At 40.4% G+C, this 24,093-nt stretch overlaps 2 protein-coding genes, 1 non-coding gene and 1 pseudogene across 6 annotated transcripts; 3 read left to right on the top strand and 1 right to left on the bottom strand.

The window, feature by feature from the left end:
• Positions 1 to 202: 202 nt before the first annotated feature.
• LOC136264163 (uncharacterized) lies at positions 203 to 13,843 on the bottom strand. Of its 4 annotated transcripts, none has more exons than XM_066058869.1 (2): positions 13,747 to 13,843; positions 203 to 2,615 (listed from the first exon to the last, which is right to left on the bottom strand). In XM_066058869.1, exon 2 carries the CDS (start codon positions 2,200 to 2,202, stop codon positions 352 to 354), a length of 1,851 nt encoding a protein of 616 aa, XP_065914941.1. In that variant the 5' UTR covers positions 2,203 to 2,615; positions 13,747 to 13,843; the 3' UTR covers positions 203 to 351. The 4 variants fall into 4 exon arrangements, with proteins under 4 accessions (XP_065914941.1, XP_065914943.1, XP_065914942.1 ...); XM_066058871.1 differs by having other exon boundaries at positions 203 to 2,268; XM_066058870.1 differs by having other exon boundaries at positions 203 to 2,352; positions 13,747 to 13,828.
• On the top strand, positions 5,175 to 6,160 carry LOC136264945 (zinc finger MYM-type protein 1-like). Its single transcript, XM_066059710.1, has 2 exons — positions 5,175 to 5,902; positions 6,028 to 6,160. Exons 1-2 carry the CDS (start codon positions 5,175 to 5,177, stop codon positions 6,158 to 6,160), a joined length of 861 nt encoding a protein of 286 aa, XP_065915782.1.
• Positions 13,770 to 24,093, top strand: LOC136264165 (splicing factor 3B subunit 3-like; annotated as a pseudogene).
• LOC136265279 (small nucleolar RNA SNORD31) lies at positions 20,911 to 20,985 on the top strand. The gene has a single exon (XR_010705473.1). It is a non-coding gene; the product is annotated as a small nucleolar RNA SNORD31 (small nucleolar RNA).

Genomic DNA, 24,093 nt, shown 5'->3' with positions numbered 1-24,093 from the left:
CTAGTAAACTGAATCCTCACAAATTTCTAACCACAGTATCACTAAGTTCTCCAGCTTTTGTAGTTGGTTAGGTATATTATATATCTGCAGTTTGCAGTTCATGACTGCTCTAGGTCCATAGTTTAAAATATTCCCCTAATATGCTAGCATTAAGCTGGCATAGCACTCCAGCCTAATACGCTTTTTATTATGCTGGCATATTTAATGCAGGCCTAATTATATAACAACCATTACTGTCATGTACCTTACAGATTTGTACAGATGCGTCAACACCAATAATGATCTCATACCTAATACATGTTGTAATCACATGTCAAGTGTACTAATAATTCATGAAACAACAATATGTAACTAGTTACCAATTTTTGAAATTGGTAAGAGATCTGTGCCTTGTTTCATCAATTGTATGTCAAAAATTTTCTGCTGCTGTACACATAAAATGTAGTGACCAGCTGTAAACAATCTTCGGTTGAAAAACAATTTCTTCAAAGTGGCACTAAAATTTTCTACATCCACACGATGCATAGTTTCAGCACTCAGATATAATGTTATTAGTTTAGGAGAGTTCCTCACAAGAGATGTTATACCTTCAGTTGTCAAAGATTGTACATTCATAACTACATGTACCAGTCCGCCATGAGCTGAAACTGAGGTCATAAATTCATCAGGAACAACAGTGCGGAATGCACTAATGTATAACTGTTGTAGATTGTGGTTATAAGCTACATTCAGTGATAGCTGATAGTACTCACATGAGTACCAAAAACATTTGAGTTCTTTACAGATATTAATCACATCCTGTACCATAGTAGGCTTTTTGTGATATAAATAGCAATAGTTTAGTGATGGAAAATAGGACAAAGTTACTGGATATTTATTGGACAGTTTGCTAGAACTCTTACAAGTACAATACCCACATTGTATTCCTCTGATAGTCCTACACTTCTGATACAAACAAACTAAAGTCTTCTTGCTTGCAACTTTTGATCTCAGAATACAAGCATCCACTGTTAAGTGGGTCAACTTCATATCACTCAATATTTCCCACAATAAGATGTGATTCTCCAATTTCAAAACGCCTATACAACCTATGTGTAGTCCTTGTAGGTGGTGACAATGATTAGCAATAGCTTGCAGACCTTGTAGACTTTCCAAACAGTGAGAGCAATTGTTCAAATTGAGTCTCTGAAGATTTGGACAAACAATAGCTAGTTGCTCCAAGTGACCAGAACGAAGTGAGTAGCAGGAAGAAAGATCAAAATCAGTAGCACAAACAAGGTCACATAGTTTGACAATATGCATAGAGCTCATGAGCTTGCTTAGAACACCATGATTAAGATGATACTTCACCATATACACTGTCCTTCCACCATACTGACAATCATTCATCGATGCTAAATCATTTTCCAACCCCAATATACCAAAGTCACTGGGTTTAACACATGTAGTGCTCACTTTACTAGATTCTTCAACCTGGAGTTGAAAATATGGAAATGAAGGAGAAAAGATTAAGGGTACTTTGTTATATCTGTTGTACACCCTAAAGTTAGCAGTAGTACCAGTAGGAATATCAGTAAGTTGAGTAGCATAGTCCACCAAACAGTGAACCTTATAATAGCGCATTGTTGGACCATATAGTTTCAAACTTGATGGCCTAAATTCTAATTTCTTCCAAAGCTTGAACAGCTCTAGATGATCACATGTATCTGAAATTATTACAAGTTCTCTCAACTGACCAGTAATAAGAAGTAATTGTTTAATGTCTTTTTCATTGTCCACCTTTAGTTCTAGTGTTTGCAGACATCCCATATGATGTATTGACTTTCTTAGTTGTTCAGGATCTAACTTGGTTGATGGTAGACTAAGATGTTGTACATTACTACAATACTGTAGCATCTCTACCAGTGTTGATGGTACTCTACAGTAAGGGAAGGATAATACTAGGACATGTTGTCCACACACCTTCAACATCTCCTTCACACTACATTCTTCATGACTGTCATAATAAGGCCACACAAACTCCTTCCACAGTGATGGTGTTCCTTCAGTCACGTGCCTCAACCATCTTGAGACATATCTCAGTTTTACCCTGTCACGTAGTGAAGATAAAAATGAGATGATATAAACTAATAACTCTGTAGGAAGTGTTAACAGGTTGACAAGAGACTCCTCATGAGAATTGTCTTGATGTTGATCCATCATTTGATGACAACAGTTAGTGTTTTAGCTAATTTGTGAAATAGTTCCACTCTTGTCAGATAAGTTCACCTAAATGATACACACTGCAATGATGGCATATAGCAGGAGCTCATGAGCTGCTGAAGGTTCCTGCCATCTTCAGGGACTTTGTTACTGTGTAGTTAATTTTGTATTGTAAGTTAAGTATTGTAAGTCTTGCCAGGGCTCCTGCACTGATCACTCTTTGGCTATCAGTGTATGGTAACCCTGAGTCTAGGCCCCTGTTTGTATACTGTATATTGTCTTAAATATCAATAAGACGTTTATCATCATCATCATCACTTATCCACAAAATTGATAAAATGGACGTGCTTAGTGTGGGCACTTTGTATGTAATCACTAAAATGAGCTTTGTTTACAGATTTCACGACATGGAACTATTGGAAAATAAAGGTAAGAGACTAGTTAGTGTGATGTGACGATGCGAAATAGTCCCACCAGATGAAACCAGACTTAAGTTTTGGTATTGACGCAAAACCACACGCATTTGTCTTTTAATTAGTATGTATGTCTTACCTTGCCCCTTGTTGCATTAAGTAAACGTTAACATAGCAAACCGCCATCTCTCCCAATACCCTCTGTACAAAAGTGTCCACACTATTGGCCACCATTTTGTGCTTTGACGTCATTGCGAATAAGGTCCATTATAGCGAGCATGAAAATGCAATCTTGCACATGCAGGAATGTGCAAATATAAAAGTCATAAAAAGTGTCATACTTATGGGTACATGTTGGGCCTGATCAAACAAGTATAGCTTACAACATGCTTGGTTATGATCACTACTAGTACAGGCATTTTACCAAGAATATAGGGTCAACCTCATACTATTTGCAACAAAAACAAACTCAACAGATTTTGTTTCCTTATTGTGTCTTCAATGACAGAAAAAAGTCCTAAGGAATCCTCATGGGGGAACAGTGTGAAAATCACTGAAATAAAACCACTCCTTAACAGTTTGACATATTTATGGTGATTATTGTCATATCTCAGCTAGGTTATATAAAAAAACGCATACCATTAAAAAGCTCTCGCAAAGATGCATATTTTGGTATAAAATTATCACCATAGGACAAAGTAACCTTTACATGTTTTGCAAGTGTAGCTACTGTAGTTATGCACTAATGCATGTTTTTGCTTGCATACAGAGTAGTATAGTGTGCACGAGAGTCAACTAGCAGGATAAAGGATATGCCATGGAGGTGCGAAATATCATGTCTACCAATGAGAATGATCAGGTCCAACAGTGTATGGTCTGAGTAGTTGTAGTGTTTTATTACGTCTGCAATAATATGAGAAGAGTAGATAACTAACTAAGCAAGACTTGTACCAGGGCAAATGCTGTTGATTGCAACATTTGGTGCCAAAACCTGGGAATGAACCAGGGACCTTTAAAGAAAGGTAAGTTGATCATTCAGTGTTCCAGCTCACCCAATTATTATTTCAGCAATGGATGTACAATTTTTATTTTGTGCCATCTGCAAGACTTCTGTAGACACAGGAGTCCAGTCTTCTACTCTAACGGCAAAGAGTAGTGCAACTATCAACCATTGCCAGGAGTGACAGCGTTCATACTATGCCTGGGAAAGTAGTACATCAGGAGTGTCACCGCAAATACTGTAACCCAGCAAAAGACACCAATCAAGAAGAGCCAATGCCAAGCACAAGCAATGGCAGACCCGTACTTCAGTCACCTTAGGAGGGATTTTCTTTCTAGACTAATTGCTTCTTTTGTGGTAGAACAGCCAAACTTGGGAGAAAAAGGAAGTTTGATGTCTTTGAAATGAAAACCATTGGAGACCATTTTCTTTAAAAAATTTCAACAACGAACTGATAGTTGGTATAAAGTTGTGAAGACACTCATTCTATATGGGTATGACCTGCAGCAGATGCAGTCTACCTCCAGATTTGCAGTGTTAATTTTTGTACAAAAAAACAGATGCCATTTGCTCTGTTTGCTGCAGAAGACTCAGAGGCGTAGCCAAGGGTGGGCATAAGTGGGCATTTTCCCAACCATCACTCACATTTTCCCAACCATCAAAAACATGTTCCTTGAGCCGTAGGCATTGTGTTTGTCTATTAAACGAGCCAATAATAGAAAAAAACTAGATTGTTGTAGCCTCCTAGGTCATAATGATCATAGATTATAGTGTATGCAACAATGTGCCGAAGTTAAATATATCTCGTGATTACTATGGGTGAATTCCCAGGGGTTTTCCCTTTTAATAAGTGGTTTTGGCAGCCCGCATAGTTAGTAAGTGTAGCCGGATTGATGTTGCAGTTGACCTTGTTTAACTGTAAGGTTCTGTTCTCAAAGCAACCCAAGTCTCAAGTTCAGCTGCAACTGCTGTTACAATGAGTGGTACAGAGGTTTTGGCAAGCCATGTGCGAGGCGAGGTGGGAAGCCACGTGCAAGTGAGTGACAAGGATATCATCGACTTAACATCCGAAACTCCAGATTAATGTATTAATTGTAATTCAACGATTTTTTACTGCATCACCAACCCCTCCACGTTGTTCTACTCCCAATTTTATTAGCACTTCACAAGAGGAATTGATTACAGCTGAGTTCAATTCTGGTGACAAGGTTGTTGCTAATAGTAGACACCACAGCCACAGTGATAGTATGTAAGTTAGTACCATTTCAACTGCTTTGTCTGCTACTGCTGCACTTACGAACAGTTCTAGCATAAAAGAGGGTTTTCGTCCTCCCCTTCCTCTAGTTTCCACTGCTGCTGCTGCTGTTACATCTAGATCCCAAGCTAATAATGGCCCAAGAGATATTGCACTAACTCCTGCATTTCCTCCTGCACAGCCTATATATGTAAGGTTTGCCTAAACTAAGTTTGGCAATACTACCAGGTGTTTTAATCCTGCTTGGTACAACAAACATAGCTATTCAGTTGAAGAAGATGCCTGCTTTTGTCACTCATGCCGGATGTTTGGTGCCAGTTCCAGTGGTAGCACAAGACCAAAACCAGTGTTTGTGTTCAAAGGTTTCCGGAACTGGAAATATGCAACAGGCAAGTTATTCTGTCATGCCAACTGCCATTTGCATACACAGGCTCAAATAGCAGGCTCAAATAGCATGGGGCAGCACAAGGTAAATTCTAAACAGGGCACTACAATTTCTGGCAGGATGAATAGTGATAGGCCTCTGACAATTTCAAACAATCGACACTACATTAAAATAATTGCAGAGGTATTGTTACTTTGTAGTAGGCAAGAACTTGGCTTGCGTGGCCACAGAGAAGGTAGTGAGTCTGTTAACCGGGATAACTTTTTAGAGATTCTCCACCTTGTGGCACAACATGATCCACTTGTAAAGTGTAGAATAGATCATGGCCCGAGAAATGCCACATACACAACACCTGATATTCAAAATGATATGTTGGGTGTAATGGCTGAATTGATGCAGGAGCAAATACGTAATGAAGTTAGAAAAGCTGGTGTTTATTCAATACTAGCTGATGAAACCAAGGACTGCAGTAAAGTTGAACAACTAGCTGTTGTTCTCAAGTATGTTGATGTATATACTGCAACTCAGCATGAGCACTTTTTGACTTACGTTGAAGCTGAAGCACAAGATGTTGCAAGTTTGTCAGCATACATCATAAGTGCATTGCGTTACCATAAGCAAGACCCTAGTAAAAATATTTCACAAGGGTACGATGGAGCCTCGGAAATCAGTGGAAAATTTTCTGGTGTACAACAGCATATTAAAGCATATGCACCCATGGCTGTTTACATCCACTGCTATGTACATTGCTTAATCTTGTTTTGGTTGATAGCACGATGTTAGTTCCTGAAGCTTCAGAATTTTTTACACTGCTAGAATTACTTTATGTCTTCATGTCCACCAGTAAGGCACATACAATTTACACTAACCAACAAGCGATACAACAGCCCCATTCTCCAGTATGACAATTGCAGCGCCTTTCTGATGCACGCTGGGCATGTAGGTTTGATGTAGTAGATGCCATTTGTAGTACTTTTGGTGTAATTTTAAGTTCTCTTGAAATTATAATGCACGGCAAGGATACGGTGAAGGCAACTGAAGTAATGGGAATTTATTCACAAATAACATCGTTAAAATTTTTCAACATTAATACTCTTTAGACAAATCTTGATGTGTACAAAAGCCTATCTGATCAGCTACAGAATACACATCTAAAGCTGCTGAATTAGTGATCTCAACTCTTGAAACACTCCAGAGTTTTCGATCAGATGAGGAGTGGGAAAAACTTCATCAATATGTGAAAGATATGGCAGCTTTGCATAGTATCACTGAAGAACCACCAAGGTCTCAGCATAAAAAGCGAATGCCAAAATGTTACGATTTTGGCATAGTATTAGAAATAACTGGGTCAAGGGAAAGTACTGATAGCAGTCAATCAATGAAGGTCAGTCTTTACTTTCCAATCTTGGATGCTGTCATAGCTGAGATGCAGCGCAGATTTGATGACAAAAACCTGAAGCTTATGAAAGCGTTCCAGTGTTGTGTGCATGACTCGCCACATTTCTTGGACATTGACCATTTGCTGCCTGTGGTTGATTTATATCACCTCAACAAAGAGTCTTTAACGATGGAATGTACCATCGCTAAGAGGATGCTCAAGGACAAGGAAACTACATCTATCAATGATGTTTTGTCAGAAATCGTTCCACTGAAAGAAACATTCCCAGTATTGATCAGTCTGCTGCAAATTTCACTCACAGTGGCGGTTACAACAGCTGAATGAGAAAGATTCTTTTCATGCCTGAAGCGGACAAAGTCATACCTATGCTCCTCCATGTCTGAGCAGCAATTGGTTAGTCTGGCTGTACCCTCCATTGAAAAAGAACTTTCATAAAACTTTGTCTGCATGAGGTAGTGGACAAGTTCGCTGCAGATGACAAAAATAGACGGATAACGCTGTCATAAACTGTATTGATATTACTGTTCTAAGTGTGTAGTCTAGTACTCTTATTTTATTATTATATAGTAGCTACAGTTGTATACATGGAGCTAGCAATGCACAGGTACTGATTAATGTAGACTATGTAGTATTTGTAATGATTATTGATTCATCAGTGTAGCCAAAGTTGCAGGGTAATAATATTATATAGCTGGTCACTTGTTTATATGCTGCACTACTTGCACATGGTGATAAACTTAATTAATTTCATTGCCTTGCCATGTACATAGTCCACTTCCATGAGAGCCGGTGAAAATGACAACTCCTAAATTCGGAACTTGGCCTGACACTGATTTTATGTAGCTAATGTGATCACACATAACTGCAACATAAGTATTCATTATATACACAGAACGAATTATAGCCAAGTTTTACCGTTACTTGGTAGTCGTGATTCATTGTGACTATAGTTGAACTTGCTGGCGGGCATATCATAATCACTCTCTTGTCCTTTACACGGATTAAACATTTAGAATATCATACTATCACGTGATTTAATTTTTGAAATGGTAACTGAAGGCGTGAGTGGGAACTTCATAAGTATCAACGAAGATATGGCTCATCATCCTTATCTTGAAGGTACAGCTTGCAACCTCCAAGAATTCTTCTGTCCTCTTGTCATCAAAGCCTACACACCAAAATTACAAGATTGGTGCAGCAGCAGCAGCAGCAGCAGCAGCAGCAGCAGCAGCAGCAGCAGCAGCAGCAGCAGCAGCAGCAGCAGCAGCAGCAGCAGCAGCAGCAGCAGCAGCAGCAGCAGCAGCAGCAGCAGCAGCAGCAGCAGCAGCAGCAGCAGCAGCAGCAGCAGCAGCAGCAGCAGCAGCAGCAGCAGCAGCAGCAGCAGCAGCAGCAGCAGCAGCAGCAGCAGCAGCAGCAGCAGCAGCAGCAGCAGCAGCAGCAGCAGCAGCAGCAGCAGCAGCAGCAGCAGCAGCAGCAGCAGCAGCAGCAGCAGCAGCAGCAGCAGCAGCAGCAGCAGCAGCAGCAGCAGCAGCAGCAGCAGCAGCAGCAGCAGCAGCAGCAGCAGCAGCAGCAGCAGCAGCAGCAGCAGCAGCAGCAGCAGCAGCAGCAGCAGCAGCAGCAGCAGCAGCAGCAGCAGCAGCAGCAGCAGCAGCAGCAGCAGCAGCAGCAGCAGCAGCAGCAGCAGCAGCAGCAGCAGCAGCAGCAGCAGCAGCAGCAGCAGCAGCAGCAGCAGCAGCAGCAGCAGCAGCAGCAGCAGCAGCAGCAGCAGCAGCAGCAGCAGCAGCAGCAGCAGCAGCAGCAGCAGCAGCAGCAGCAGCAGCAGCAGCAGCAGCAGCAGCAGCAGCAGCAGCAGCAGCAGCAGCAGCAGCAGCAGCAGCAGCAGCAGCAGCAGCAGCAGCAGCAGCAGCAGCAGCAGCAGCAGCAGCAGCAGCAGCAGCAGCAGCAGCAGCAGCAGCAGCAGCAGCAGCAGCAGCAGCAGCAGCAGCAGCAGCAGCAGCAGCAGCAGCAGCAGCAGCAGCAGCAGCAGCAGCAGCAGCAGCAGCAGCAGCAGCAGCAGCAGCAGCAGCAGCAGCAGCAGCAGCAGCAGCAGCAGCAGCAGCAGCAGCAGCAGCAGCAGCAGCAGCAGCAGCAGCAGCAGCAGCAGCAGCAGCAGCAGCAGCAGCAGCAGCAGCAGCAGCAGCAGCAGCAGCAGCAGCAGCAGCAGCAGCAGCAGCAGCAGCAGCAGCAGCAGCAGCAGCAGCAGCAGCAGCAGCAGCAGCAGCAGCAGCAGCAGCAGCAGCAGCAGCAGCAGCAGCAGCAGCAGCAGCAGCAGCAGCAGCAGCAGCAGCAGCAGCAGCAGCAGCAGCAGCAGCAGCAGCAGCAGCAGCAGCAGCAGCAGCAGCAGCAGCAGCAGCAGCAGCAGCAGCAGCAGCAGCAGCAGCAGCAGCAGCAGCAGCAGCAGCAGCAGCAGCAGCAGCAGCAGCAGCAGCAGCAGCAGCAGCAGCAGCAGCAGCAGCAGCAGCAGCAGCAGCAGCAGCAGCAGCAGCAGCAGCAGCAGCAGCAGCAGCAGCAGCAGCAGCAGCAGCAGCAGCAGCAGCAGCAGCAGCAGCAGCAGCAGCAGCAGCAGCAGCAGCAGCAGCAGCAGCAGCAGCAGCAGCAGCAGCAGCAGCAGCAGCAGCAGCAGCAGCAGCAGCAGCAGCAGCAGCAGCAGCAGCAGCAGCAGGAGGAGAAGATAAAACTTCTACAGGCTGCTGCAAGAAAGACATCAAAACCATTGAAACATCCCATGAAGTTACCCTCTCTGCAATAACCTAGATATAAAGTCACAAGAAGCTGGCATTGAGTATACATATCTACCAGATACTCTGAGGGTGCTGTTATAAGAATTGTTTGCTGGGAAGAAAGCTGGAATAAAAGTGGCTTTAATTGGACAAGCAATGATGTATGCCATTTGACCCCTATAGCACCACTGCAGTTTGGGTTGGGCGTGCAGTTATATCATCACTTAATTTGCATCACGATTCCTCATTGACTTCCTTCACTATCATGGTCACTATCATGGGTTTTGCTATCAAGAAGTGCAGCAGTTTGAGCATAATACTGCTAAGTCACATTAAACTGACATTCCCAACCTGACAACAGAATTCATCCAGTATGCAGCTGACAATGTCGACAGCAATATCCACACATTGAATGGGCATAGCACTTTCCATAATATGGGTATGATTATTGCTGCTACTCCTGAAACCAGTTCAGAATGGCCAATCCCCAGAGCAAAGGTAACCTCTCTTGACCTTGCTATTGTTGGAAGAGTGCAGATATGCTTCCACAAAGAAGTAAGTCGCGGAATGTCAGCTGTGACCTACCAAAAGTTATTAGATCTAAAGGCTCAGGACTGCTATGAAAATCTTGATGTCCTGTGGAAACATTCATCATGTGTCGATCTCCTAGGCCTGTGTGGTCAGGGATGATGCAGTTTGTCAATAAGGGTCACCACCCAGGTAGGCATCTGTTATGTTCTTGCCCATAAGAGACATGAATCCCAGTGACAGCACATGCATTTACTACACTCCCATACAGCATGCATGAAGGCACGGTACCACTTCAAACATTGCTACCTTCTGCTCCTGTACATCTGCTACGAACTGGCTGCACAAACATATCTCATGATAATGATATTGACACATTTTAGTAGTCATACAATGGCAATCTCTTAGCATTATTATATATTTTTATAATTTGTCCATACTTTGTCTTAAGATGATAATTTTAGTACCAAAAGATTCGTCTTTGCAAGCGCCTTATTAATAGTATATTATATTTTGTATCCTAGCAGAGATATGACTATATATAAACACCATAAAAATGCCAAACTTTTAAGGAGCAAAAAAGTAGATTTTCAATGATTTTCACATTGTTTCCCTATAAGGATTCCTTAGTATTTTTTTCTGTCATTGAAGACATAATAAGGAAACAAAACCCGTTGAGTTTGCTTTTGTTGCAAATAGTATGAGGTTGACTCACATGACTGTAATAGTTAATAATAGTGGAAAGGAGACACAATACAGGCCCTCTACAAATAATTCCAAGGGATTCTCTCAAATGTACAAACTGGCAAAAGGGTGTTGTGGGTTGCTGTATTTGGCGGATCATGGATCATCGGATTACAGATTGACAGATCACATGATGAGCATATCCAACTACAGTGGAATCTTGATTATCCGAGCTAACCGAGAGGAAAAGGTGTTCATATAATCGAACAGTACGTAAAATTGAATTTTCATACATTTATATACAGAGCTTTGCTCAACTATGCTAATAAAGCATACACTTCTTGACAAAATACTGAGCAGTCAATTCGGTGTTCGGATAATCGAGAGTTCAGTTAATCGGTGTTCGGATAATCGAGGTTCAGCTGTACTCATTCATTGGAGATGTTTATAAGTATCGTGTCAGTGTTGTAATATACTTGATATATAATTATTGCAATAATAAAAATGACAAAACACTGCACACTTTAGGTACACTCACTTCATCGCTAAAATGCCCAAGCACCGTTCCAGATTTTCGGGTTTAGCTATGGCCATTTAACTACATGACCACTGTGACAATTGAAGGTAAAGCCTTGAGGTGCCAACATCACATTATTACAAGGCGTTGTAGATTAAGACAAGTCTACTACCTTTGATCATAGTGAGAGTCAGTAAAGTATTAACTCATGCTATAGTCTGATGCCGCCCACCCCTTGCAAAATGTAAGTTATGTTTTGCAAAGGGGAGGGTGGCGCCAGACTACCCATTGCAGCTGTAATCCTACGACAAGTGTTCAGTCAGTTATAGCAGTAAAGTACCTGCCAGTATTTAATCACGAGGTACCTACATTTGATTAACACTGACACAATACAGTCGATTTCAGGTAGCTTGCGAATGCAAACGAACAATTCGCACACGTGATTGCTTGAACACGAGAGCTGTTCTTTTCAACCATGCTCCTTTCACAAGTGAAGCTACATTATACACTTTCTAAGATCGTTAGACAATGCCACGGGCATACTAAGGTAGTTATTCAATACATTGAAACACTGCACGTAAGTATTCACATGATCCCATTCAAAAATCACGTGTGCAAATTGTTCAATTACATTCGCAAGCAACCTGAAATCGACTGTACTTATAAACATCTCCAATGGGCAGTACGATATATGCTTATCATGTGATCTGTCGATCCATAATCCGTCAATCTATGATCCGTCAAATACAGCAACCACTGGAAAAACAAACAAACGTTCACATACCACAAATCACAAAGTTTTACAAAGGAATCCCTCAAAATCATTTATGTAGTGGTTCTGTATTGTGTTTCCTCCCCAATATTATTACCTCTCGCTACAAGTATATAGAAAAATCAAGAATTCTAGGGATCATAGAAAAAAGTACAGAAACAAGGAAATTTGCCTACACCTGCAGGTATACTAGTGGACATTTAATTAATCCCTGATTCAGTCATGGGTATAGACTAGGGCTGAGGGTCTCCTTCACACCTCTTGGTGAAAAAGATCTGGATAGAACCTATGAAGTAGAACCTAATGGACCCTACTTTCCCACCCCAGGCACTCACATGTAAAAGAATAGTGGATTGGCTATGCACGGCAATCTCCCCGCCACTTTACTACAATAGAGCGGTAGCACTTGACGTCACAGCAGTCACATAATCACTTCCGTAGGGCAGAAAATGTATGCATGCTATTGGAGCATGAGTTACTTCACCTCAGGTTTGTCAAGACTATCTGTCTAAATGAAACCATGTTATCAGAATCAAGAAAGAGGGTAGTATATAAGTTACCCAAGTAGTGCAGGTTAGTTTGATCCGTACTGGGCGAGTTACGGCAGATAATTGGCAAAAAAAATGCGTGGGCACAAGGATTTTGACACTTTCAAAAGTATGATGGAAAGGTCCCACAATATTTATATAGACAAATCGACATACAATAGTTCATTATTGATCATTCTTTCTTACTAAAGTGTTGTTTGGTGACAATCGTATTCTCAAATTGAGTCCAAAACAGCCGTTTTAACCTACATAAAACCAACCCATGCCCAAAAACGTTTTTCATCATCTTTCCCAACTTCTGTTCTATGTCCTGTGTAAGTTTCATGCAGAACGAATTACCAGAAGTCGAGTTGTAGCCTCTTGAAGGAGCCCCACCATTAGATTCTTGCTCCGCGGAAGTTGCGGTCACACATTTTAACGTAAAAGTTACCATTCTATAGAGGGATTGCACGCATGATGCATTTTTTTGTTAAGTGCTTAACAACTGTTGATTGTCAAACATTTGTGAGGTACGAGAGTGAAGGCTACAGCCATTCTCAATGGTTCAGTGTAGAATGAAACAGGTTTGCTAGGTTAATCACTTGGATAGCCGTCATCAAAATTATACAAAGTGTTAACACAATCAATGTCACACCCCAGGTTGGGCAGCAGGTGGGGGATTCGTCACCCTAACTCGTCCCCAGGGTAAGGGGCTTTTGCAACGTTAATAAACTATGTTGTTAGCATGTATTAGTGATTCCCAAGGAAAATAATAGGGGATTTGTAACTTGAAGTTGTCCCCAGGGGTGGGGAATTTGTCGTTTGGATTTTATAAATCCCCACCTCTGCACTCATGCCCGACCTGGGGTAGGTGGGGCATGACATTGATAGGTGCATAATGTTCACGACTTATCTATCGAAAAATTGATATTACGCTTACCCAACTTAGAGCTAGTATTTAAATATTTGTTTCTAACCATATCCTAGCTTTTGACAGAGATAGTTATTTGGTAAAGCGTGGTGACCAATTAAGTGTATTGCCCCATAGCAGGAGTAGATGAAAGCATAGATAGTATATTCTCCGTGGGTACGGAGAATAATACTATATATGATGAAAGAAAACCTCACAAATGTTTAAGTGTTTATTATTTTGTATTATCATTGTCTTAGAAAAAAATGTATATAAATAAAATATTTAAAAAATGTCAGACTAGCAACGGTTGTTAAGCATTTTTATAATTCGTGCCACAATACTTTTCGCGTGAAAACCCTGTATTATATGTTATAAAAAAAAACATTGCTTACCAGTCAAACACGGAGAGCAGCAACCGTCCGTTGTACCTCGCGTTGTACAACACAAGTGGGCATTAATTAAAGACACTTGAGTGTGCACTAAGTAGAGTGTGAACACGTGTATCTAATTTTTCAGCACGAGAAACGTTTGGGTAATGAAGTCTGGAGTTAGCGAGCACTGAGGTGAGTTGAGTTTACAAAATTAGCTAAATTTTGTGTTTCTTTGGAACTCAGTTCCTTTTGATGTGCTGCTTCCGCCAAGTATTTTTAAGCAGAGGTTACTTCCACTAAATCTTTTGTTTCTTGGGCGAAATTCAGCCAAATAAAGGTCGGTAGGTCGGTAAGATAAAAATAGGCTATTTTGCTAGCTGAAGAGTGATATTGCGAGTCAAACGGTGGCTAAGCTACATTACGGTTGCTGTATCACTTGTGAGTAGGCAGCTATATGTTGAGATATTTAGTGTTACTTACTTTTTGAGAGCTTAAAGATAAATTTGCAACTCCTTCGTGGCGTTATCACTCTTTGCAAGGTGATCACGTGATTAACATAATTATTTTATGCTGAAAAATATAGGGTTGGTCGGGCCCAAGAAACAAAAGATTTAGTTGAAGTGGCCAGACACAAACGATTTATGTTTCTATAGTGGTTTTGTGTTCTTCGTTTTTGTAGCTGTTGTCAATTTTTTGTAGTGTTGTATTTTGTGTGGGGAAGCACCCTGTACGGGCTTACTAATTATGCCTTTTGTGTAATCCCTGTCTGTTAATAATAATTAAAGAAATTCACTAGTTTGTTCATCCAGTTATCAATAAATACGGTGTGTTGATAGAACTTTAATAATTCACCATCCACCAGCAGGGATTTTTTTTTGGGGGGGGGGCAAAGGGGCCATTCCCCCCCCCCCCCCCCCCCCCCCAACGGCCCCCTGAAAATGATCTTGCCCCCCTGAATTATGCTTTAATTGGTTCAATGATAAAATTAATTTTAAGAATGATAAATTTTATGATAAATAAACTTTATGTGACTTAAGTTCTGCCCCCCCCCCTCAAATTTTGAAAAGCTCGAATTGTCCCTCCTGAATTTATTTTCTAGAAAAATCCCTGCACTAGTACTTGAGAATGCCATAGGTTGGCCTACAACATAGCCAATAATTGATTGCTTACTCAAGGGGGTGATATTGTAGGTAGATCTGTGAATGCAGTCAAAGTGCCTTCAATTTGTGCCAAGGAAATGGTCAAGGGTAAAAATTCCAACCCACTATCGAAAGTACTGAGCTATCACTAAGTCACTGGTCAAAGATTGAAAAGGCTCTTAGTCACAAGTCAAAGCAAAATTTCGGTGGGTTAAGGTTTTGACTGCAGTTGCAGATCTACCTACAGTGTGTACCTACGTGACACCCCCCTTTAATTAAATTAGTTTACAGTGGAATTTCTCTTAATAAACTCTAAGGACACGATAGAAAAACCTCCATAATAAGGACAAAAATACTGGTCCCAACAGGTCTGGTTAATGCATCTTTTACTTCTGAAAGAGAAAAACCTCTATCGAGATACATGGTAGTGTGTCATGCGGCCCAAAAAGCCAACATGCAACACCCGTGAGTATATTGACTGGAAAAAAGAAAACAAAATTTTCGCACCTCCGTAGCTCTGTGCTGCCTTGATGAAACAAGACGTTATTTGCTGTGGACATGCCCGCCAACATCAGTACTCCACATACCAAATTTGAGTGAAATCGCTTCAAGCATTCCAGATATGCAACTACACAAATTGGCTTAGTTTCTTCGGGTTTTTTCTTATTTTTCTTCCTCCTTTTGCACACTTACAAAAACTGCCATAAAACGCAAACACCATATCCGATTGCCTTGAAGTTTGGCACACACAAAGGGGGTATAAAGGCACATCTTGGTACCAACTTTGGCTGGAATACGGTAAACAGGCAGAGTTATTAGCAATTATTCACGAAAAATAACACCAATATGTTGTCATGCCTACAGGGTAAACTGCTTATGGGAAGAAGCTGAAAATCGGTGGGTGAATAGATTAGCTATTGAACCTCAAACCTTTTGTAGTTTGAAAGAAATCGAGCTAAAAACCACGAAGATACAATGAAAAACCCAACAGTGTGCAACAATTATGCAATCGAGATTGGCTAATAAAAAACGACTACTTACCATGCCTACCAGAAAAACCACTTGGAGTAATGCTTTGAAAATCGCTGTACAGATGGAGTAATCATCTTTGAAAGGCTCTTCAATGGTGTAGAAGAATCAGACTTAAAGCCACGGAGTTATAACACGAAATCCAACTTGGTGTAGCAAGTGCGAGATAGAGATACTCTAATAGAGCAGTCACCCTGAAGAGAATTCAAGAGATCAGCTAGAAACAAGTAACCCGTATAGAGATCAGCTACAAACAAATTACCCTTTAGAGAGTTCAATTCACCCTGTAGAGAGATCAGCTAGAAGAAGTCACCTTGTAGAGAGTTCAGCTACAAAGAAACCACCATGTAGAGAGTTCAGCTGCAAACAAATCACCTGTATAGAGTTCAGCTACAAACAAATCGCCCTATAGAGTGATCAGCTAGAAGAAGTTACCTTGTAGAGAGTTCAGTTAGTGGCATCTTAACAAAAAGGAATGGCTTGGACAATCCTCATACTTAAATATTATCTGTCCTTTAAAATTACTCTCAACTTGGTACTGTACACTAATGATGAGTTGATAACATATATGATCTTGTGATGATTACTATTATAAGAGCCAATCCTCTAATGTGTACTAGATAGAGAGTAATAATTAGACTATAGCACGCATAATATTCTTTGAAATTTAGTTGTTAATGAGGTATTTAGATACCTGTGGGTACAGTAGGTATCTAAACTGATTAGATACTTGTGACAAAAATTTTTGTCACATGCCTCACTGAACTCCAGTCACACCAGCCATCAGAAATCATCGCTAGAATGTTTAGAAAGCATTACTGTCTAATTACAGAGATGATCGTATTCATCTAGGTAGCCTACCAGTGAGTTATTTTAGCACTAATTTGATCAAGAATAGGGGATACTTTTAGGAATAGGAATCAGGGATACAGGGATACTTTTTCACCCAGGAATTTTTAAGGCCGCACCCTTTTTATACAGCTTGGCTGTTTTTGCGGGGATATTCACTATTTAGAGGCCTTCGGAATCACCTCACACTTCACCCTCGGTTATTATTGTGCTATTCCTTAGGTCTCTAAAATAGTGAAGGTACCTGGATTTGTGCAATAAAAGGAATACATGTACAGGGAAGTGACCAACAAAGTGTACTGAAGTGAAAACCATAAGAAAGTGGGAACAAATTAAAACCCACAATCACTTGTTGTGTATGTGTATATCTAAATATGCACAAACACTGCATTCTAAAATGTATTTGTCACTATTTTAAAATTTTTGCGAAGGTCCCAATTCATACACAAACAGACATAGCACTAATATTGATATCATATTTGACCACGTAACAGTTGCGGCTACTATCCAAGGTTGGCTACTATGAACTTGTGTACCAGTAGCCCGCAGCATCTATACGGATTCAGGAATCACTGACCTTGTTCAATCATTTTTCAATACTATTATTCATTTTAACTTCTCTCAGAACGTTATTTTCTGGTGTATGGCAACTCTTTTAGCTTGGTCTCTAATCCTGACATGACCTATCAACACTTACATCAGTTTATTCAGATACAAGCCACATCTCTTTGAGGGCATCTGTTATGACAATAATTATAGGCTATGGAGCGTCTACTATCTGGGGTGTATAGGCAGACAAACATTTTCTGTGGTTTTTGCTGCATATCAGCCACTAAGGATCCAGCACAACCCTTGTGATACTACTTCACTCCTCCAAATGCTCAGATTTTCTATTTTATTTGTAGGCAAACTCTACAAGCAGCTACAAGTACTGGAAGTGGTCTGAAGGTAATAGACTGATGCATCTTCTGTGTAAATTTCGTACGCGTGCTCACTTCATTACAATAGCTTAAAACATCATTTATCTCAAAACTTCTTATTAATGTGTGATTTGGATCAGTTTTCTTAAAATTTTGTCACAGATCACATGGGATTGTCCTACCACCTTGAATTGGCATTATACACCATTAATAGTTATCATATTTGACTGGTTAATAGCTGCAGCTCATTAAATAGCCGAGTCCATCCACCTGTGCACCACCAACTTCTCGTGAAGCTAGGTCCTTTACAAACCCCCATTTGAGCTTGCCAAACCAGTATCACCACCCAGAAAAGATGTCTGTTAAAACCAGCCTCAAATAGTTTGAGTGATGCTCAGGGTCAAAACCAATAGACTGCCGTCCACTGGTGGTGTTAGTTGATTTTGCCTGATTTGCAATCGAATAGGTTTTTTTGTAAATCCAGTCATGATAACAAGGTAATTGACTACTCTGTGTATCTGTTGTAAATAGACAATTGCATATGGCTGTGATTTGGTAAGCAAAAGATGGCTAGTAGTAAAGACTGGCACTTGTTAGAAGCTCTTAATACACACTAAAACTTTCACCATTGTAAAAGGCAAATTAAGTATTTTTATGAAGTTTTAACTAGTTTGAACAATTTCATTGAAATGCAGTATAGAAAGGCCTCTTCTGTAGGATGGGTAAGTAAAAACAGTGGACCCGGGGATTGAGGACCTGACTCATCTTGGAATTTTATATATTTGACAATATTCTATACTTGTACTAAGTACCTCTGCAAGTAGTCTTGCATGGCCAGTCCACTTTTTCCCCCTTCACAGTGTCTCAAATGATGTTTACACCAATTAGAAATTATAAGCACCTCTGAAAAAAAAGAGTTTGAAGCTGTAGGCCACTTGTCTGCTGTGTAATGAGCATATAATCTATTACTTCAACTAGCTACTAAAGTTTAGAAACATCGTGCAAACTAATACTCACAGGAAATAGCGATTACTATAGTATGTTCACGTTGAGCTGAATCATGAAAAACAGCTAAAAATTAAAAATGGATTTTTCTCAACAGAGTTAACATTTCAGCCAACCAGATGATTATTGGTAACAGCAAAGGTGTCAACAGCAGACATGTACGGTTTGGCTCCATTACAAGTTCGGGAAATGGCTGTAATGTACACTGTACTTATATGGCTTCCCCATAGGACAGGTATTGTGAAAAATTTGATTGGTCGTAAATATTATGTCAAACATTTGAACAAAAAGATTTCAAAATATTTTTAGCGGATCAAGCAGTACTACAAATGAGCCAAATTTCAAGATCATATGTAATTGCATCCATGAGTTATTAAATGTTTTTGAGGATTCAGCTCAACGTGAACGTACTATAGCTAAGCAAGTTTCAGTCCAGCAGCTCAACATTCAACCAGACTTGTAGTGCATTTGCACAATGTTTAGTAGTGAGTGGACATAATAGACTAGTATGCTCATTGTGCAGCAGGCAAGTGGCCTATAAATGCAGTCAGCTTCAGACACTTCTTCAGAGGCGCTTATAATTTCTAATCGTGTGAGACACCATGACAGGAAAAAAGTGGATTGGCCATGTAAGACTACTTGCAGAAGTACCTAGTACAAGTATAGAATATTGTCAAGTGTATAAATTTCCAAGAAGAGTTGGGTCCCTTGGTTCCAGGTCCTCGGTCCCCGGGTCCACTGTTTTTACCTATGTACTCCTGTAGGATAGCCTACTATAAATTCCCCAAAAGGGATGTTTACTGTATATACTAATCAAAGGCAGCCACATGCCTTCTAATGTGACTGGCTGTAGACAGGTTCCACTGTAGGTTGAGATCTATAAATAGAATCAACAATTCCACTGGAACAGTTACACTAATAGTACTACCGTAAAGTCAAGTAGAAGATGACTTGTGTTGTGGTATTGTACTGATATACATATTTTTGACATTTACCCAATGCTGACTCCTGTAACTGATGCAGTATGCTGGTATTAGCCGATAGTCTTCAGAACAGGGAGAAGGAGTAGAAGATCACCTAAAAATTTGTGTGTAAATAGCATTTGTAATAATAATATTATTAATTGTGTGGACAGCTGAGTATATGAGGTCTACTACAGTTTTGCCACTAACCCCTTTCATGGAAAAGGAAGCCAAGTAGTTGTATAACACCTAATCCAGGCTTCTCAAGCAGTGTTTTTAGTGAGATTCTAGACCCTTTGCTTTGCAAACAGCAATCAACTAATTGCGTGGGAGGCCGGTGAATATACACAGCTTGCAACCATACTTTTTGTAGACAAAACAAGCCTAAACAGTTATAAATTGGTCACAACCAATAAACGTTTTACTACTGACCGTTGCATTAACCACTTTCTTTAGTGTCACATATTGATTCTGATTGATTGTGGGTTTTGGTTAATCGGCTATTTATATAACCGATACGGATACTTGCAAATTAGCTAATATCAGCTGTTGCCAATTATTCAACTGATTATTGGTGCAACACGTGTGTTATCTCTTGTGTAGTAGTGTATGTAAAGTGTAGCCAGTTAGTTTATACTGTATCAACTAATCCATCAACTAATCCATTGTGTCTATTGTTGTAGATATCTGGGTACAAGAACTGTGAAGTTGTTCAGAGTGAAAATGTTAGGATCAGAATCAGTATGTGACCTTTATACTGGTCTAGTGATTCCTATGGATATAATTACATGAAAATAACAGGGAGAAAACATCCTGGCCACCTGGTAGACTCCTGTAAGTGTTCGAGTGTAAATTGGATGGCTGCAGGTTCGAGGCCACCTAGGTCCAGTCATGGATTTTTTCTCCTTTCTGCAACTTTTCAAACACACCTTATGTAGCTAAAGTCTTTGAGCAGGCTGTAGGACCAGGTGCCCTACAGACCCTCAAGGTGCCCCACAGACATTATAAATAAATAGTGTTGTGTGTGTCATCATATCCCTATAGGTGCTTGCCATTTCTAGTCGGTCATGGCTAAGTTACCCACCAGTCACGCTTTCATTTAATACCTCTCAGTTATGATCTACTAGAATATGCCAGTTGTTACTCATCGGAACATTTCCCTGAGGGCATTTGAGGGCATTGTGGCTACCTCAGCTAACACCCTAAGGTGATCTAACTGTACAATTGTCTGATGTTGTGTACTGTGTCTTAATTATTGGTTGTTATGTGTAGTAAGTATTAGTTACCGGTGATGAGATATATGCCGCCCCAGTCTGAATATATTATGAATGACTGGCTATATTGCTCTGAGGTGCTAAGTTGTTCCCACATACAGTACTAAGGAATGTTTATGTACTAGTTTTTACCAGTGCAAGTGTGACCCTTTGGTTTAGATGTAATACTTCTGAAAAAGCTAGACTCTTGTGCTGTGAATTATGACAGAATTACTTTTATTTGGCATTATTTACAGGATTCTGGCTCTTAAGAAGTTAGGAGTAGTGTTCAACCAGGTGTCCACGCTGTTATGGTACACACCTCACAAGTTTGTCATCCACCCTCCCTCCTCTAAGCTGTTTGTCATAGAAACAGATCACAATGCTTTCACTGAGGCCACCAAATTACAAGGAAAAGATTAATGGTTGAGGTGAGATTTCTCAAGGATGTAAATACAGTTTGTGTTTCCAATGATGAGATATTCGCCGCCCCAGTCTGATATAGAACTGATGGAATGGCTCTGTATATCTGAGGATGTGTGTGTGTGTGTGTGCATGCGTGCGTGCGTGCGTGCGTGTGGTACGAATGTGTAGTTACTGTTTTGTCCTATGTAACTGTATTGTAGATGACATGTTCTAATACCTGATCATTAGGAGATGATCCAGAGTGCTGGAGAAGGTGAACAAGGAGCTGCTGCTCAGATGGCACAAGAGTTCCTCTCAGAAGATCTTCCAGAGTCAATGTTTGGAGCACCCAAAGCAGGAGCTGGTATGTGGGCATCTTGCGTCAGACTGATGCATCCCACCGAGGGGAAAACTCTACAGTTAGTTGGAACTGGGTGGCCCGCGGATCAGGTCATGATGGGGTTGGCTTTTTTTTCAGCTGTTCTAGGTATTTGTCCCGTTTCACTTTAGGATATTTAGCTCAAAGATTCTCCTTGGCTATGGGTAAACACATCGTACAGGCTCTGCCTTCTGTGTACGCCCTCCAGTGCCTAACTGGTAAAGAGGATAAGAATAACTAGAACAAAATGAAGCAGCATTTAGGTATACTTGGTGAAGCTGTGGTAGTGTTGCTGATTGAGTGTTTCTTGTAGTTTGACGGTTTGCCAGTTTGCTGCTCATGGTGCTATGGGATGGTTTGTGGTTGTTGGTACTGCAAGAGACTATATTCTCAATCTGCATTTCTGTTCTGGTGGTTGTTTAATTGTCTACCGACTTGCTCCTGATGGTAGTATGTTTGAGCTAGTGTACGTGGTGAGCCCCACCCACTTATTCTATTGCATTGTCTCAGCATGACCTCACCACTAGTGTATGCTCTTTGACTTTAGCCACTGAAAATTTTGAAATGAGTGTATCTTTAGTTGGTTCAGCAATATAAGGGCCTCAGGATGTGCACACTTTTCACTTCATTTTAGACTCAATAAATCCTAGCAATATATTTGATATAGAAATTGAATGTGTTGCTTTTAATGGGTCACTAACCTGTTCACTGCTATATCCAGCATGCCTTATACACTGTAGAACTCACACTAAGCATTTTTCTTGCATTTTATATGTGACTGGAACAATTGTGTCCACAGAAGTCCACATTGTGAGTTTCTTACACTATACAGCAAAGTTTTTTTCTTTTGTTTAAAGATAACTAGATAAGTTTTTGCTAATTCATTGGTTGATAGGTTGGTAGTCACATTTTGAACGTCTTTGGTAAGGGGTAAGGTAGGCTGTATTTCTGAAATATTCCATGATTTCCTCTGTGTGCATGAACACATGTATGAAAGACAAAACGTGACCTAATTTTATAAAACCGTCGATATCTGCACAATTTTCAAAATGCATTTTATTTGTTCTTTGTTTTCTACAGGGACAGAGGAATGGACTAGCTAAGTTTCAGCTTCCTAAGCGTTGGAAATACAGCACTAGACAGCCAGACGAGCAAATAAATTGATGTGTACAGAAGCTATTGAGAAAAGAATCTACAGGCGCTCATCATAACTTACTGATACAATGACGTATGGAATTGAATCTTGGCTCATTGTGTTCACCATGAATTTGTGCATCCACCAAGGTATAGGTGTTTCCCCAGGCATGCTTCTGTGTTCGAGAAGGATGGCAAATTCACTGAAAAACGATCATCGGTAAATTCTTTCGTCACCGCAATGTAAACAAACGTCTGTAACTTTGAAATCCTTTTGTATATGGAGATGAAACAAATATTTTTGTACTCCCTATGAATAGGCAAACACGATGATGCCCAGGATTTATCCATTGGAGGCTTAATTCGCCCACCAGTGAGGCGATAAAAACTTGCATAATTTTTTTCTGGAGCTTGTGTTTTTACCCATAGTTTTTAAATGCATTTTATTACGGAAGTACTATTGTGCGTATATCGATGGTTTTCCAAAATTCGGTTGCAAATATCAAAGTAACCAACCAAGAATATAATTGCTCAATAGCACTTCTAAACTTACCTACCTGTGCAACTTTGATAATAGCAATTTCTTGAAGAATAGGAGCTTAATGTGATCTAGTGATGTTGATATTTGCTAGTCTTGATCACTTCACTGTTAAGTGATGACAATTATCCACCAAGATCTGAAGATCACACTACAATATTTATCATTAATATAAAGCTTATATACGTATCTTGATTTAAAGTGTGCTGTACAGTTTGTCAAGAAATTCGGTGGTGAAAGTCTTTATAGTACTTATAGTAGGGAGAGCCTTTGTAAGTACATTACTTAATAGAGGGTTTGTATACAAGCAAATATTGTGGTGTACGTTACAAAATCACTTAGCAACCGTTGCTTGTCTAAAATTTGTGTGGTATATTTTTTAATGATACAAAATAGGATGGACACTAATGGCTGTAACTTTTGTCTTCAGAGCTTAAGAATGTCCAACAAGCAATGGATATACAACAGTTTACCATTAATCTTGTGTGCAATCCCTCTAAAGCTACTTGTAGAAATTGCGAAGGCCTTTTATGCTTCTATATACTAGTGTATTCTAGATGGATGACAGCAAGTACAATACTAGACTTCAATATGGTAGCAACAGCTGACAAGTTTGGAAATGTTTCAGTGGTAAGCCACACCTCTTCACTACTTAAAGTGGGTGTGGTGCTATGTTTGTTCACACCCCTACAGATCCGGTTACCACAAGGCACATCAGATGAAGACCCAACTGGAACCAGAACAATATGGGGTTG

The sequence above is a fragment of the Dysidea avara genome, chromosome 8 (assembly GCF_963678975.1).
Source record: "Dysidea avara chromosome 8, odDysAvar1.4, whole genome shotgun sequence".
NCBI classification, from domain to species: Eukaryota; Metazoa; Porifera; class Demospongiae; order Dictyoceratida; family Dysideidae; genus Dysidea; species Dysidea avara.
The sequence above is the reverse complement of the archived record's forward strand: the minus strand, read 5'-3'. Positions and strand labels throughout refer to the sequence as shown.

Bases quoted from the DNA above. Each gene is read 5' to 3' on its own strand.
- LOC136264163 (XM_066058869.1), bottom strand. From the start codon at position 2,202: ATGATGGATCAACATCAAGACAATTCTCATGAGGAGTCTCTTGTCAAC.
- LOC136264945 (XM_066059710.1), top strand. From the start codon at position 5,175: ATGTTTGGTGCCAGTTCCAGTGGTAGCACAAGACCAAAACCAGTGTTT. The intron at 5,903-6,027 runs GTACGATGGAGC...TTTGGTTGATAG, and splicing joins AGTAAAAATATTTCACAAGG to CACGATGTTAGTTCCTGAAG.